This window comes from Panthera leo, chromosome F2 (assembly GCF_018350215.1).
Source record: "Panthera leo isolate Ple1 chromosome F2, P.leo_Ple1_pat1.1, whole genome shotgun sequence".
Classification (NCBI taxonomy): Eukaryota; Metazoa; Chordata; class Mammalia; order Carnivora; family Felidae; genus Panthera; species Panthera leo.
The window spans coordinates 82,256,597-82,272,427 of record NC_056695.1 but is presented as its reverse complement, the minus strand read 5'-3'; the positions used below and the strand labels follow the sequence as shown (position 1 = coordinate 82,272,427).

General features: G+C 59.5%; 1 protein-coding gene and 1 long non-coding RNA gene across 11 annotated transcripts; one reads left to right on the top strand and one right to left on the bottom strand.

The window, feature by feature from the left end:
* The first annotated feature begins 2,976 nt into the window (after positions 1 to 2,976).
* PUF60 (poly(U) binding splicing factor 60) lies at positions 2,977 to 15,766 on the top strand. 9 transcript variants are annotated; one of them, XM_042923946.1, is made up of 12 exons: positions 2,977 to 3,172; positions 7,766 to 7,867; positions 10,195 to 10,290; positions 10,408 to 10,497; positions 11,440 to 11,490; positions 13,616 to 13,777; positions 13,865 to 13,957; positions 14,095 to 14,308; positions 14,388 to 14,578; positions 14,719 to 14,854; positions 15,021 to 15,256; positions 15,339 to 15,766. In XM_042923946.1, the coding sequence occupies exons 1-12, from the start codon at positions 3,134 to 3,136 to the stop codon at positions 15,636 to 15,638; spliced, it is 1,710 nt and encodes a 569-aa protein (XP_042779880.1). In that variant the 5' UTR covers positions 2,977 to 3,133; the 3' UTR covers positions 15,639 to 15,766. The 9 variants fall into 9 exon arrangements, with proteins under 9 accessions (XP_042779880.1, XP_042779881.1, XP_042779876.1 ...); XM_042923942.1 differs by having other exon boundaries at positions 3,047 to 3,157; positions 7,769 to 7,867; XM_042923941.1 differs by having other exon boundaries at positions 3,048 to 3,157.
* LOC122210997 lies at positions 8,285 to 10,198 on the bottom strand. Of its 2 annotated transcripts, none has more exons than XR_006198407.1 (3): positions 9,937 to 10,198; positions 9,410 to 9,507; positions 8,285 to 8,603 (listed from the first exon to the last, which is right to left on the bottom strand). It is a non-coding gene; the product is annotated as an uncharacterized LOC122210997 (long non-coding RNA). The 2 variants fall into 2 exon arrangements; XR_006198408.1 differs by lacking the exon at positions 8,285 to 8,603 and adding an exon at positions 9,136 to 9,271.
* Positions 15,767 to 15,831: the final 65 nt, after the last annotated feature.

The window sequence follows — 15,831 nt, the reverse complement described above, 5'->3', positions numbered from 1 at the left end:
TCGGTTTCCTGACCCAGCATCATCCCAGTGTGGTGGGTATTATTACAGCTTCATTACTGCCGGTCTCAGCAGAGAACAAGGTGTCCTAGGGTTATATTTGCTTTCTTGCACAACTTTTTGTTTTGCCTGGAGTTAATAATTGCCTTATTTTTTGGTTTGCTTAGTTTTCTATACATGTCTCATGAATTCATTCTTAGATTCTCCTACTGAAGTGTGAACCTCTCAATACTTGAGATTCATTGCATAACTGACTTCTCAGTTTCATCTTTTCCCAGAGCCCCCACTGTGCCAGCTCTCTGCCTGCCCCAGGCTGCTTGTTCTTGGGCCTGTGACCCAGCTGTCAGCATGAGTTAGTTGTTCCTTCACCAGCATCCTGGAGCACCTCCTTTCTCTTTTGGATCCTTAGCTCTCATCTTCCTTCCTTCACCCTCTGTTTGAGGAGGAACATCCTCCAAGTTTCCTGAGAGAGGGTACATGGGAAGTTATGGAGTCTGCCTATTTGTCCCTAGCCTACTCTTACATCTGCTTGTTAGTGTAGCTAGGCACAAAAGTTTGCCTAAGTTGAAAATTATTTCTCCCAAGGATTTTGAGAGTATCATGTGATTTTCTTCTAGTCCCAAGAATTCTCATGCCTTTCTGAATTCTGACCCCTTGTGATTTCTGTCTCTCTCACTTCCTCTTCCTCTCTCTCCCTCCCTTTGAAAATTCTCAATGATAGTTCTTCATTTAAAACTTCTCTTTTATCTGTTGTCCAGAGATCCCAATCCTTCGGTTCTAGGAATTTTTTTTTTTTTGGTTGACTTTCCCCTTCTTATTTTGAGGAATTTTTATTATTTAGATGTTGAGCTTTGAGAGGCACAATACACGGTAGTTAAGGGCATAGGCTGTGGGGCCATTCCGCTTCCTGAGGTATGATAGCATGCCCCTACTTTCTTGTCTGTAAAAATGGGATAATAACAGTACCCACTCCATGGGATCATTGTAAAGATCACACAGGTAATGTTTGTAAAGTAACGAGAACAGTGCCCAGAACACAAGCACTCTGAATGCCTTTTATACGTCAATGTCAAATGTCACAGGGGAAGCTGCCACCAGACAGTGGTGCTTGTGCCTCCCACTCTCCTGCAGTGGTGGTGGTGGCAAGCCCCAGCCCATTCACTACTTCACCCATCCCTCTCTATCATGGAGGCCACTGAAGTGCCAGTCCAGTTGTAAGCACTGAAGAATACTGATCAGTGTGATTATGGTTACATTTGATCTTCTCTACCTATCTGGTTTTGTTCTATACATCCTAGAAGATTTCAACTGTATCTTTCAACCCTCTACTGAATTGTTCATTTTCCTCCCATATGTTTCATTTGTAAGCACTCTTTAACATTTGCTGAATATTCTTTCTTTATAGCCTCCTGTTCTTGATTTTGTTTTTCTTTTTTAAAAAAGTTCTCATTTTACTTCCAGTTAGCTGACGTGCAGTGTTAGGTTTCAGGTGTGCAATATATTGCTTGTTCTTGATTTTGGATGCAACATCCTCTCTAGTGTCTGAGGATATGAGTTTAGCTTTTCTTCTTTTTCTCTTTGCTTTATTGTCTCTGCTCCTTCTGAGTTCCTTTTCCATTTCCATTTTTGTTCCTTCTCCTTAGGTGTCTGGTGATCCTGGGCTGTCCAGTTGCTCTTAAGAGTGATACGATCTTAATGGTGGGGCTTATTGCCTGGTGAGCTTTGAGGCCAGGGATCTAGCCAGGCCATTCTCCTGAGCACCCTCCAGCTGCCAGTCTTCTTTCAGTCTTCTTTTGAGCCAGGAGCTACTGCAGAGAGGAGCTCTGAGTTTTGTGGTGGGCACATGCTGGGGGCTAGACTTCGAGCCAGGGTGGAGGTGGGGACAGGGCAAGAATCTCACTCCCTTTCAGAACAGGGTTCTGCTCTGACAGCCCAGCCACTGCCAGTAGGGATAGAGGACCTGGGGTCTCCTCTTTCTTGCAGCTGCATTTTCACACACGACCCCTCAGATGCTAACCTCCAGGTGGCTAAACAGACCCCCTTCTCCACCTTCCTCCAGTTCCACAATATTTCACTTCTGTGTTCGTGGGTTTTTGTCTTTATAAAATTCTATCATTTTAGAGGGGAGGGGTATGAAGAAAATATCCAACCCTGTTTAACTAGACGGTAAAGCCTCCCAGGATTGAGAAGAGACCTGCCTAACTGGGAAAGACACTTTGTTGCCTCAGGTAGGCCGAAGTTGTTGGACTGACAATTTCACTGAGCTTACAGATGTGGCTTCATTGTGTTACGGTGTTGGGGCTGGGTGTGACATATGGCAGACGTCTAGGGCAGCTCAAGGCCCCGATGGGGACTCTGGGTGCAGGCCCTTCCCACTGGATGGGTTCACAAGCCTGTCTTTTGGATTCCCGTTCTACCGACTGCATGTCATTGAATCCATGACGCCATCAGTTTCAAGATGCACTGCTGTTTTATGACTCACTAGGAAAGAGAATGAGGCTAATTAAACGAAGGCACATCATTCACTGGTAGGCGCATGCTGACTTCAGAGACGGCACGACGCAAAGAAGATGTAACTTGAAATCTGACTCTGAAATATGGCGACTCTTCGTGACCTCTTTCAACAAGATCGTTTGGGCAGATGGGACTTCTTCAGCCCTGGAGGGGATCCAAACTTCCTCTGTCCTGCCTCTTGGGTGAGAGCGGGGACGCAGGAGACACACACATCACCCGTTTTTCTGTTAAGGAGGCAGAAAAGTGGAGCAGCGGCGGGAGGAGGGCCAGGAGGGCGAAGCGAGGGGCTAACAGACACACTGAGCCTGGACGGCCCTCCGCCGGCGAAGGGTAAGCGCTGCGAAAGACAAGATGTGTGAGGCAACCGGGAAAGAGGTGCGCGCCGCCGGCCCCGCCCACACGGCCCCGGCCCCGCCCCGTCCGCCGGCTCCTCTTCGGGCCCTTAACGGTCCCTCCCCACACCGGAAGCTCATTCCTCTGTCTTCCCTCGTCGAGGGCGAAGGGGCCTTTTGTCGCGAGACTTCCCCCCTTCTCCGGGCGCATCCGCTGGCAAACCAGATCGCGCGAGACCGCGGAGGGAGCAGGAGCGTGTGGCGCGCGCGGCGGCCGCGACGGACGCAAGATGGCGACGGCGACCATAGCTCTCGTAAGTGAGCCGCCGGTGAGCGCAGGCCGCCGCTCGGTCGGCGGGAGTGGGTCGTCGGCCGGGCCAGGGCGCCGAAGGCCTCTTGGGGACGCAGCGGTAGCTCCCGGCCCCCCGCGGCTCTCGGTTCTGCGAGGCGGAGGCGGGGGCGGGCGCGAGGCGGGGCCGGGCCCGCGGCCGCAGCTTCCGGCTCGCGGGCTACAGCTTCCGGCGGTCGGAGTCTGGGGGCCGTGAGGCGCGCCCAGGGCGGCCCGGTCGGGGGGGCGGCCGGCCGGGCCTGCGCGAGCGGCCTCGGGTCGCGCCGCCGAGTCGCAGCCTCAGGGCGGAGCCGGGCGGCTGTCGTACCCTTCTGCCGACGGGTGCGCCTGTGGCCGGGGCTTGACTGCGGGGCTCCTGGCAGTGATGGCGTCTCCTCCTGTCCGTGGGAACGAGCCGCCAGGCGTGCAGGGCCTGTAGGAAGGCATCTTGGCCCGGTGGGAAGGGTGGTGGCCTTGGCTCCTTGCATCCACAGCTGCGACTCTGCTGTTCTCCGCTGATGCTCCGCGGGAAGTGGTTACCAGCTAACAGGGACTCCATCCCGGCTTCCTTATTCAGGAAGGAGAGAATGTGCTCTCGCATCACGTTTCTTGAGCAGTTTCTTTGCCCCAGGCTCTGTCCGAGCACTTGGGGGCACAGTGGGCAACTAGACGTAGTCCCGGCCCCCTTCTGGGGTCTGGTGGACCCTGAGGACCAGTTGCCACCCACGGGGCCCATGTATACAGTGAGCTCGAGGGACCTGTGCTCAGGGTGGTGTGGACATCCAGCGGAAGGAGCCTCTCCCTCCCCTGCTCAGTGCTCACCTACCTTTCAGTCACCTGGAGCGATTAGCATTGATGGAGAACGCTTACATACACCACACTTCATGGTGAAGTCTCCCTTGACCCTTTTTTCTTCCTATTCGGTTTAAATGACTGTTCTCCTGGACCTTGCACAACGTCATTCCGTTGCTTTATTTACCTTCCCCCCCGCCCCTAATCCATACGCACGGTGACATGGTGAGGTCTGTCAGAGAAGGCACCTGTTGCAGGTGGCTGGACGCTGGACTGATGGGGAAGACACCTGAGGTCAGGGAGTGGACTTAGGTTAGAACTAGATCTTGGCCAGGCCCTCTGCTGGGGGCCGACACCCATGAGGGAGGCTGGACCTATGTCACTGGGAGTCACTGGGACAGGAACAGGCTGGGGGGTGGGGGGAGGCCCCAGCTTGTGAGGGGAGCCCAGCGTGTGATTCTCCGACCTTGCTAACTTTACTGTCCTCTTTCTACCGCGTCCCGCTCCCTGTTGAAACCACAGGAGCAAACGACCTGCCTGAGAGGAAGTTAGAAAAGAGACGGAGATAGAGGACTTGGCGACTGTCCCGGACAGTGGTTAGAATTGGACAGCGAAGGAGAGGGAGGCTTGGAGACGAGGACCCAGACTCCTGGGAAAGTGTGGAATGTGGAGGAGGAGAAGCCAGTGAAGAGTGGGTGCCTGGTTTCCCTCGAGCCTCCTGCAGCGGCAGCATGGACACCGAGCGCTGGCCTCGGTGGGTGCTGGAGGCTGGAGCTGGCAGCGCGCTGCACTCACGGACCCTGAGGGATGAGTTGGGCTCAGTTGCGCCGTGGCGTGGTGCCAGACAGAGGTGACCTCACAGTAGAGGTGGCCACGGGCAGTGAGTCTGAGTCCCGCAAACCGAGGTTTTCCGTAGGGGTGTTTGTTGCTCATTTGAATTCTCTCAAGAGGTTGACACGTACGTACGTTGGTGGGCGTCCGAAAACCGTACAGTCTCAGGCTCACGTCAGATTCTGGGAGTGAGGTCCAGGCTGTGGTCTGACACGTTCCTCTTCTGACCTTTCCAGTGGGTGGCTCTCTAGACAGCCTGTGTTCTGTCTTGGTCGGGCATAGTGAGAGCCTGTTCTGTCCCGTGGTCCGTGCATGCTGAGCAGCACAGGTGCTGTCCTGAGATGTGGCTTCAGCTCTCGTGGGACGTGGGGTTAGAGTGGCACCGAATTTGGCTGACAGCGATCACTAGGGAAGGACGCAGGAAGATGCGGAAGTGCCGCTTGTCCCTTCTGTGCCTTCCACCTGTTGGCTGCAGAAACAGGCCACGGCCCCTTCTCGTTAGGGGCGTGGTCTTCTGGTGGCATCGTGTGTCTGTGACTTATCACTCCGTTCTTCCCTACCTGTGACCACTGGGCTCACTCCCACTTGGAGCCATTCCTCTTGGTCTCCGTCTATGCGGCAGGGGCGCCAGACCCTCTCCCTTCCCTGTGGGCACCGGTGCTTGCTTCTCCTTCTGAAGATGGTCCGCACCTACCTCGTCGGCCTTCCCTGGCTGCCTCAGCGGAGCACCCTCGGTGCCTTTCTTCGCATCCTGCGCTCGCTTGGTGGTTTCTTCTTGTGCTCGTGAACTACAGCAGTCTTCTTATGTAGGTGCCACCTGCCTGGTTTTTGCTGCAAAGTGCCCAGCACAGAGCCCAGCCGTCTGGTAGACCACGTGGCACCATGTAAAGAGGACTGAACAGACGGAGGGCGTCCCGCAGTGGCTCTGCTCTGGGGATTTGACGCTGGGTGTTGTACCAGTGCTGATAATGGCTAAGACCTAGAGCTGCTTGCTCTGTGCCGGGAGAGCCTTGAGTACTTTACACGGGGTGACTTGCCAGCCCCGGGACACAGGCCTGAAGAGGCCGAGTCTTGGACACGTTAAGTAATTACTTTAAATTCTCTGGCATTTCTGATGGAAGTACTCGTCTTGAGCCTAGGCCGGTGAGCAGTGGCAGTGCTGGAGTTTGGGGCCCAGAATCACAGGGCCGCACTGCCTCCCAGAGGGGACTTCTCACCCTTTGAGGCACTGCTGCCTGATGACAGGGAGCTTTGTGACTGCAAAGCCGCCTGTTTTCATTGCCAGAGGGTGACAGCACGTGGCCATCTGTGATCATAAACAGCAGTTTTCTCCAAGCTTTCTTAGCAGAACCGTGGGCTCTGTGGGACTAGCTCCTTGGTGTCCGAGGAGGTGGTGGCATGTTCCTTGTGGTCTCCCCTGCCGGCCTGACTGTTCCTGAGAGGTCTCTTCTGAGTCGTGTACTACCTTCAGCAATGGCCTGTTTCCTATGTTGGCTATTATATTAGTTTGGGAGACCAAGAAGTCGTTGATAAATGTGCCCTCGGGTTGGCTCTGTTCACAGGCCTAGGTGCTGGATTGCTTTCGCAGACCTGAAGTCAGCTCTTGCTGTGAGCCTCGAGAGGGCAGCCTCGGCTCCAGATGTGCTCCTGGGGGTGCCAGGGTGCTTGAGGCAAGCCAGACATGGACCCTGACCCCAGCTGCCATACGCCCAGTCGGTGGGGCCATGCCACAAGGGTCCCCCATCCTTTGGCTCTCTGTGGGGCATCGTTCCTAAGTAGCAGTGGTGCTGAGCTCAGCAACTGAGTGGTGCAGCTCTGGGCAAGGCACAGGGCTGGGTTAGCCACAGCTCCTGTGCCCACTGGCCGTGTGTCCAGCACAGACAGGCTTGTGTTGCCGTCTTCTTTGGAGCTAGAGGGCCTGAGACGAGCTCTGACCAAGTCATCCCAGCCTCTGGCTTTGTGCACAGGGCTCCCAGGGTAAGCGTGGTCGTCCCCTGTGTTCCTAGATGTCTGTGGGTCTTGTGAGCTGGGAGTGGGGAAAGTGTGTTCTGCTCTCAGTTCCCGCTGTGTGGCCTGAGAAGGTGGAGTAGATCTCCGGGCCCTTCCACCAAGTCCCCCAGCCCCCATCGTTGCTGCCTCCTGCCTGTGGCCTGTCTTTGCTCCTGCTGAGCTGAGTTGAGAGCTGTTCTCTCCTTTGGGCTATCTCTGCCTGGCAGTGGCTCCATGCCCCTCTGGGTGTGGAGTATGGCCAAGCTCTCGGCTGCCCTCCCTGCAGTTAGACAGCCCCGGACAGTTTGACTGCGGGGAAGGGAGGCTTGTGTGTGCAGACCACGTACCAGAGCCTGTTATTTGGAGAACAGCCCTCCTCAGAGGTGTCTTCAGGAAGGGTTTGGGGTGTGGGCTTGGCCAGAGCCTGTGGAAGGCACTGGGACGGATGCTGAGCCATGGGGCCGGCCCAGACGTGTGTGCAGGCAGCTAGAGAGGTTCCGCTGTCTGCCTCAGGGGGGGATGTGGGGGATGGCCAGCTGTGCCCCCTGTCATCCCTTGTGGCCTGGCCCAGCCTGCCGGCAGGAAAGGAACTGATCTTTAAGACCTCGGCTGTGTGGCCAGAGGGCAGTTTTAGACCTAGGGAAGGATGCCTTTCCTCGACATGGGGCAGGAGCTCTTATCCTCTGTCCTGTCCTTTCCTGGTGACTCATTGCCAACTCTGGGCTGCCCTAGACTCTGACAGGCCAGCCCCTTTTGCCAGGACCCTGATCAGCTGCAGGTGTCCTGGAGGAATGGGCGGTGTGGGGTGGAGTGGGACACTGTCGGATGCTCAGGGGCCAAGCCAGAGCTGGTCTTGTCCTGTGCCTCTGCTGCCTCTCTTTCTCGTCCATGGACACTTGGCCTTTAGCTAGGGAAGGGGAGAGAGGGCCGGGGTGGGTGGGTCTTATAACTGTCCGTTACAACATCTCTTTCCTGCCTGCAGCAGGTCAATGGCCAGCAAGGAGGGGGGTCCGAGCCGGCGGCGGCGGCGGCAGCGGCGGCGGCGGCAGTGGTGGCAGCGGGAGACAAATGGAAACCTCCACAGGTACTGACCTTAACCGTCCTTGCCCTCAGGCCTGCCCGCCTGCCCGCCTGCCTGCCCGCCCGCCCGCCCCGCCCGCCCGCCTGCCTGCCTGCGTGTCCCTGGGCCTAGAGAGGTGGGGGTGGGGTGGGAGGAGCTCTAGGGACTCTTCTCTACCTTCTGGGTGCAGGCACCTGTCTTGTCCCCTCACCACCCGGCCTCAGGCCTGGCTCTCCCCTTAGCATCTGCCCTGCTTTTGTGGTGGGTCACAGCCTCGTGTCTTCAGACGTCGGGCAGATAGTGATGATGGTTAGCTGGGGGCTGACCCAGAGCGAGTGCACGCCCTTCGCCACGGGTGTCCTAGAAGAGGGCAGATGTGCCCTTTCAGAGTGTGATGGGTGTTAAGAGCCAGAAACAGAGATTTTCACTTCAGACCTCGAATTTAGATAAAACAGCGAAGCAGAACATGTGTAAGTCAGAGCACGGGGTCTGCATGGGACTCGGGCCAGACTTCAGAGTGGGTCTGGGCAGATCTCGTCCTGCTCCGGTTTCTTTGTCCTCGGGAGCTTGTCCTATGGGAGGTGGAGCCAGTCCTTGTCCCTGGGCAGTAGGGTTCTTTGTGCTTCTCCATGGCAGCGCCTGCCCCCAGCGGGTTCCAGTGGGGGCTCAACAAGGTGGCCTGGGGGCCGGCTGGAGTGGGACCCTCCTGCGGGCCCCCACACACTCAGGGGACGTTTGGCCGTGATATGCGGCTTGGATCCTGGGAAGTTATGGGGGCTGAAGCAGATGGGCAGAGGGGCCAGCGTGTCCATCTAGCCAGCCCTCCCCTGCCCTGATTGATGAGAGAAGGGCCTTTTGTTTACCAAGACAAAGAGGAGATTGAAAAGTTTCTAAGGGGCTGAAAGGGGGTTGGCATTGGTTACCATGGTGACAGCCTGCTCTAGAGTCACAGCCCCTGGCACTCTTGCCTTTGTCTCACTAAGGAGAACCTGGCTTGGGGCCAGCCGGGAGGGTAGAGAGGACAAGCCTCTGGGCCAGACTGGGTCGCCAGAGTAGGGACCTCCAGGCCCCTTCTGCCCTTTGATCCTGTGCTGGAAACCTAATTCTTGGGCTGGTCAGGATGGGGATTCCTGGGGGTTGGGTCAGCTGGCCCCTTCCTGCCTCCTCTGATGTCCTTGCTCATCATGCCTGCGCTGGGGGTCTGTCTGTCCCCTCTGCTGTCCCTCCCAAGGCTGTGCTGGGACCTGCAGAGCATCCCCTCTGGAGGGGGCTGGTGGTGGTCTATCCTTGCGGTTGCTGGGGTAGCCCCAGGCCCTCTGAGCTCCTGGGCAGGCAGGTGTGGTCTGACTCCTGAGACACGTACTCTTTGGTCTGATGGCTGTGGTTTTTTTCTTGCTCACAGAACTGTATTCTTTCGCCTGCACACAGCTTAGAAATGTATTTTGGCAGAAAGAATGTAACCTTAATCCTAGCTGCATTCGCTCTGGTCTGCAGCAGGCTGTGCCTGCTCCCCCCCCCCCCCCCCCCCGCCACCTCCCCAAAATGTCTCCTGGTCCCCATGCTCACCTGGCTAGGGTGCTGGCAGGTCCACTTTTCTTCTGTGGCTGGTCTGCTCCTGGCTTCTCTTCCCAGGAGACTGGAGTCCTCCTTGGGGCTGTGGTGGCCTGGGAGAGCAAGTCCAGGTTTTCAACAGTGTGCAGGGATAGGGGATGGGGCGCTGCCTGAAGGTATGCTGGGAGGGAGGCCCTTTCCCACACTTGCTCCTTGAGTGGTCCCTGGTACTCCACCCAGTCAGGAAAGCTGAGTCTGTGACCATGGCTGGGTCTGTGGGGCGGTGTGGAGGGCAGAGGTGGGTGACAGGCAGTCCGGGAATGAGGAGTCCCAGCACATCCAGAGAACCATGGCCCCTCTTCCTTATAAGGGATGGCTGAGGCCCGCTTTCTTGCACCGTGTGGGCCTGAGGTTCTGGGGTCAGGCTTGCTCCAAGGGATGGGCCCCTCTTACTACTCGCTGCCTGTCTCGGTATCTCGTGAGGAGGCCATTGTGGCCTGGGCCCCAAAACTGGTCAGGGTTGTCCACGGGCCCCGACGTACCTGCCTTCCTCAGCGTGTGTCCTGCTCAGGAGTCTTGGGAGGGGGCGGACTAGGGACAGGCACGGGGATGGCGGAGGGGCAGACGCACATCTAGGCCAGGCCAGAGACCGCCCGTGACTAGAAGCTGTCTGTCCCTGGGAACGGACTGGGCCCGAGGCCACGTGCAGGTGTAGGGGGAGGCAGGTGGGGTGGGGTTCCTGGGGCCACGTGGGGTGGCCTTGAGCTTATTCTTAATGATTTCCCGCTCCCCACTACCAGGGGGCGGACTCCATCAAGATGGAGAACGGGCAGAACACAACCGCGAAGCTGGGACTGCCTCCTCTGACGCCCGAGCAGCAAGAGGCCCTCCAGAAGGTGAGAGTGTACCTGCTGGGGAACCAGGGCACAGCGGGGGCGGGGAGCAGGTGGCGGAGGAAAGCGCATCTCCCGCAGGCCGGGCCCCCCAGTGCTCCTCACCGCCTTCTCCCGCAGGCCAAGAAGTATGCCATGGAGCAGAGCATCAAGAGCGTGCTGGTGAAGCAGACCATCGCACACCAGCAGCAGCAGCTCACCAACCTGCAGGTGAGCCGCCCGCGCCCCGCCCTCCGGCCTCGGTGCCGGCTCCGCCTGAGGCCGGCCCCGCCCGCCCGGGCCGGGAGCCTCGCCCGCCCCTCCCCGCCACCCACCTCCTCTTCCTTCTCTTCCTCCTCCTGTGCCTGTGGCCGTCCCCGCGAGGTGTCGCGGTTCTTTTTCTCAAGGACTCGTTCTTGGGACGCCCAGGCTTCTCCGCGAGGCACGAGTGGCCCAGCCTTACCCATCTGCTGAGTGCCCGCGGCCCCTTCCCGCCCTTCTCTGTAGCCCTGCCCCGCACCCTGAGTTGGCTCCTCCTCTCGGACTTGAAAGCGTTGCCTCAGGTCGCCTCTGCGCCCAGTTGAGGGTGCAGCATGTAGGGGCGTTCCTCCCCACCCCCCACGGCCTCGGATCAGAGGTGTCAGGCCCCGACCCCTGCAGTGAGCCCAGACCACCCGGACTGGGGTCTGGGACGGAGAGGACAGGCTGGGAGCACTTCCAACAGGGCCCTGTTCTGGCCCTGTGACGGGAAGCCGCAGTGGCTGTGGGGAAGAGGCCAGGGAGAGGCTGACTGGTGCCTGGGCCTCGAGCCCCTTGCCCCCCTGCCCGGCCCTCAGATATCCACACTGCCAGGAGACGCCCTGGCTCTTCACCTTGTTCCGTCCGCACCCTCCTCCTCTTCCTTCTCCTCCTTCTCCTCCTCCCCCTCCCCCCCTCCTCCCCCTCCCTTCCTTCTGCCCCGCCGGCCAGGCTGCGGGGCGGGGCACCTGGGGCTCTGAGGCCCCCCCTGGGCAGGTGCCGGCGGCTGGCCAGTTGGCCGGCAGTTTGGGAAGGCAGGCGGGCCTCCCTGGCAGGGCGGGGACTCCGGGCCTTGCCGCTGTCTGCGTGAGGTGTGACAAGAGCGGGAGACTGCTCGGCTCCAACAGACTGAACTCTGTCTTTACTGTCTTTCAGATGGCAGCAGTGACAATGGGCTTTGGAGATCCTCTCTCACCTTTGCAATCGGTCAATAGAAATGCTCACTTCTTCCGGGGCTCATGTCCTTAGTCAGGGCTAGAGGGGGGCAGTGCAGCCCGCGTGCTGGGGACCTTGCTCCCCTAGCCGGCCCTGCCCGCCAGCTCGGGACGAGCGCAGCAGAGCGCCAGGCGTGGCGGGGCCAGTGGTGTGGGCGGGCACCCACCCGGGACCGCCCCTGGGGAGGCCTCCATCTGCTCTGAGGTCCCGCCTTAAAACTAACCGGCCAGGTAACTGCGGAGGGCAGCAGGCCAGGAGGGCAGCTGCCCACGCCAGGCCCACCTTCACCCATGTCGCCTGCACGCACGAGGCGCAGCGCCTGGGCCTTCAGCTCTGCCGGTCTCCAGGCTGCCCGGGCTCCTGGGTTGGGGTCAGGCCCCCGAGGAGAGACGAGTCCTAACTCCCGGCCCCATCAGACCCTGGAGGGAGGATGGATGGATGGGGCGGGGGGCTGGGGGGTCCCAAGCAAGCAGGAGAGGGAAGGGCAAGAATTTGGTCCTCTGGGCCTGGCTGTCAGCAAGGGGTAGAGGCCATGCAGCCAGGGAGCAGGCAGGGGCTGAGCCCAGAGTGGGCCAGGGAGGAGGCAGAGGCGGTGGCTGTGGCCTTGGCTGCCGTGGGCGGAGGAGTCTGGGAAAGAGACACTGCTCCATCCCCTGGGGTCATCCCTGGGTGTGCTGCTCTCACAGGGGAGATGTGGCCCTGTCGAGGGCCAGACAGACCCGACGTCCTCGCTGAGGAGTGTCTGTCTATGGGGAGACGTCAGGGAGGAGGGCTCTTGGCCCACCTGCTGTTGGGAAGCCCACCCTGGAGAGGAGATGTGCTGTTATCTTGGGGGGTTTTGACCTGAGGGGTAGATGGTGTATGTGTGGGGTGTCTGGTGCGAGAGGGGACGTAGTTCCACCTTTGCTGGTCCTTGGTCTCTGCAGGGGCCTGAGGCCGACTTGTCAGGAGCCCAGTTTGAGAAGGGCAGTCCCATTTGGGGGGAAATTCCTAGTTGGGGGAACACACGGATCTGATTTTCAGGCTCCTCTTTGAGGGAGGGGGAGGTCTGGTCTACATAAGAGGCCGGTTGGTGTCTAAAGAGGGAAACTAGCCTCTGGTTATGGGGAGCCTTTTGAGGGTGAGGGGAGCCCGTGTTTATGGAGGGACTAGATCCAGGATCCCATCTTCTTTGCCTGCCCTGGGCCTCTGATGTCTTCCCCGGGGCCCAGCTCCTGGCCGCCCACTGCATATGGCTCTGGGAACCCCCCTGCCTGGCACGTCACGTGTGAGGTGGCGGGGGTGGGAACCCCGTCCCTGAGGGGCATGGGGAGGTCCCTGGGCCCAAGCTTGCCCCGGCGGCGCAGAGGCAGCGTCTGCCCAAGCAGAGTCCTGGGCCCGCTGGGCCTGTTCCCTCCCTGCTCCAAGGAGCCCTGGGGCTTCTCTTTTTGGCAGCTCTGCCACCTTCTGACATTCCTGGGGGCGGGGCCTTGGGGCTGCAGGGGTGAGCTCCAGCCAGCCCTTTTTTGTCAGGTGTTCAACACACTGGGGGGCTTGCCAAATGCTAAGCCCCCACCTGAGTTGGCCCTGCATGAGCAGCTGCCCTTTGTCTCTGCAGGGAGCCCCCATCTGGGCTCCTGACCTCCTCCCCTGGGCTCTCTTCTGGGCAGTAGCTGCCCTGTCTTCTGCCCCCTCTCTTGCCTCCACACCAGTGGGTCCCTGAAGCTTGGATGGCTTCCCCTTCCCTCTTCTGCTAGAGCACTTGACCAGGACCCTGGGAGGATCTTCTAGCCCAGCTTGGGGTACCTGGCCCCCAGACTGGAAGGTGGGCAGGGTGGGAGGGCGTGCAGCCCTGCCTCCCAGCCGCTTGTCAGCTTTGCTGCCAGTCTGCCCAGGACCTGGATGGGCCGGGGTGCGTCCGTGTCCTGCCTTTGGGCCTGGCCTTCCTTCCTGGGGGTAGGGTCCTGTTGACCCCTTCTCCCCTGACTGCAGGAGCTGAGCCTGCACCTTGGTGCCGTGTGGGGAGCTCTCCCCACAGCGGAGCTGGGTAGGTGGGCCAGGAGGGGAGTGGGCTGCCCAGCCTCTTGCAACCCCCTCACAAGCCAGTGGCTCTCTCTCCCCTTGTGTCCTGCTCCAGATGGCAGCTCAGCGGCAGCGGGCGCTGGCCATCATGTGTCGGGTCTACGTGGGTTCCATCTACTATGAGCTTGGGGAGGACACCATTCGCCAGGCTTTTGCTCCCTTCGGACCCATCAAGAGCATTGACATGTCCTGGGACTCCGTCACCATGAAGCACAAGGTGAGATTTAGTCTGCCCCGCCCCACCCCGCCCCACCCCCCACCCCGGGCCCTGTTGGCCTAACGACAGGCACATTCACGTGTCCAGGGCTTTGCCTTTGTGGAGTATGAGGTCCCAGAAGCTGCGCAGCTCGCCTTGGAGCAGATGAACTCAGTGATGCTAGGAGGCAGGAACATCAAGGTAGGGGCCAAGGAGGTGGGCCTCGGGGCCGGGACGTCGGGTGTGCTCTAGTTTCAGTCCCCTGGGAGACGCAGAGCAGCCCGAAGTGGCCAGGCCTGGGCTGACTGGGGACTCTTTGTCCCCTGCCTCTCTCCCAGGTGGGCAGACCCAGCAATATAGGGCAGGCCCAGCCTATCATAGACCAGCTGGCTGAGGAGGCGCGAGCTTTCAACCGCATCTACGTGGCTTCTGTGCACCAGGATCTTTCCGACGATGACATCAAGAGCGTATTTGAGGCCTTTGGCAAGATCAAATCTTGCACACTGGCCCGGGACCCCACAACTGGCAAGCACAAGGGTTATGGGTTCATTGGTGAGTTTGGGGAGACGGAGGTGAGGGTGGGGCCCACCTGGCACTGGGGCTAACCCTCACTGCTGCCTCTGCCCTGCAGAGTATGAGAAGGCCCAGTCATCCCAGGATGCCGTGTCTTCCATGAACCTGTTTGATCTGGGTGGCCAGTACTTGCGGGTGGGCAAGGCTGTCACACCCCCCATGCCCCTGCTCACACCTGCCACACCCGGAGGCCTCCCACCTGCTGCTGCCGTGGCCGCAGCTGCAGCCACAGCCAAGATCACAGCTCAGGTGAGGGCTGGTGCAGTTGTGTGGTTCATTTGTGGGTGACAGCGCCTCTCTCCCTCATCCTTTGGGGATTGGCTCTTTGGGTGGTCTTGAGTGGAGGCAGCCAGATCGGGGACTGAGTGTGGTGGCTTTCTGAGTTGCAGGAAGCAGTGGCTGGAGCAGCGGTGCTGGGTACCCTGGCCACTCCTGGACTGGTGTCCCCTGCACTGACTCTGGCCCAACCTCTGGGGGCTTTGCCCCAGGCTGTCATGGCTGCCCAGGCGCCAGGAGTCATCACAGGTGAGCCTGGGTGGGTCAGGGCCTCCCTTCTTCTCCTGCCCCTCTGCGCATAGCCCTCTGTGGCCAGGACAGGCCATGGTTCAGGCCTGGGTAGGTGGTGCTACACTCCTTCCTGGGAAGGGCAGAGACGGGGGAGTGACCAGGGGACCTGGTGGGTTTGCTGCAGGTGTGACCCCAGCCCGGCCTCCCATTCCGGTCACCATCCCCTCTGTGGGAGTGGTGAACCCCATCCTGGCCAGCCCCCCGACGCTGGGTCTCCTGGAGCCCAAGAAGGAGAAGGAGGAGGAGGAGCTCTTCCCTGAGTCGGAGCGGCCAGAGATGCTCAGCGAGCAGGAGCACATGAGCATCTCCGGTAGTAGTGCCCGCCACATGGTGATGCAGAAGCTGCTCCGAAAGCAGGAGGTGGGCATGCGGGGCCACTGGGGTGGGTGGGGCAGGGTGACCCAGCCAGCCATAGCTCTCAGCTGTCCCCTCCCCTGCACAGTCCACGGTGATGGTTCTGCGTAACATGGTGGACCCCAAGGACATCGACGATGACCTGGAGGGGGAGGTGACCGAGGAGTGTGGCAAGTTTGGTGCTGTGAACCGTGTCATCATATACCAGGAGAAGCAGGGCGAGGAGGAGGACGCAGAGATCATCGTCAAGATTTTTGTGGAGTTTTCCATAGCCTCCGAGACTCACAAGGCCATCCAGGCCCTCAATGGGCGCTGGTTTGCTGGCCGCAAGGTGGTGGCTGAAGTGTATGACCAGGAGCGTTTTGATAACAGTGACCTTTCTGCGTGACCTTGGCCCTATTCCCTGGACTTGCACTTGCTCCTTGTTTCCTCTGGGTTTTATAGAGTGATTTGTTGGTGTCTCAGGCCTAGCCACCCAGCGTGGGGATAAAGGTGCAGATGCTGTTGGCCCCAAAAGTCCCTGTGTAACAGTGGTCCTGTGCTTATTGTCTCCCGGAAGTCAGCCTGGGGGAAGGGATGGG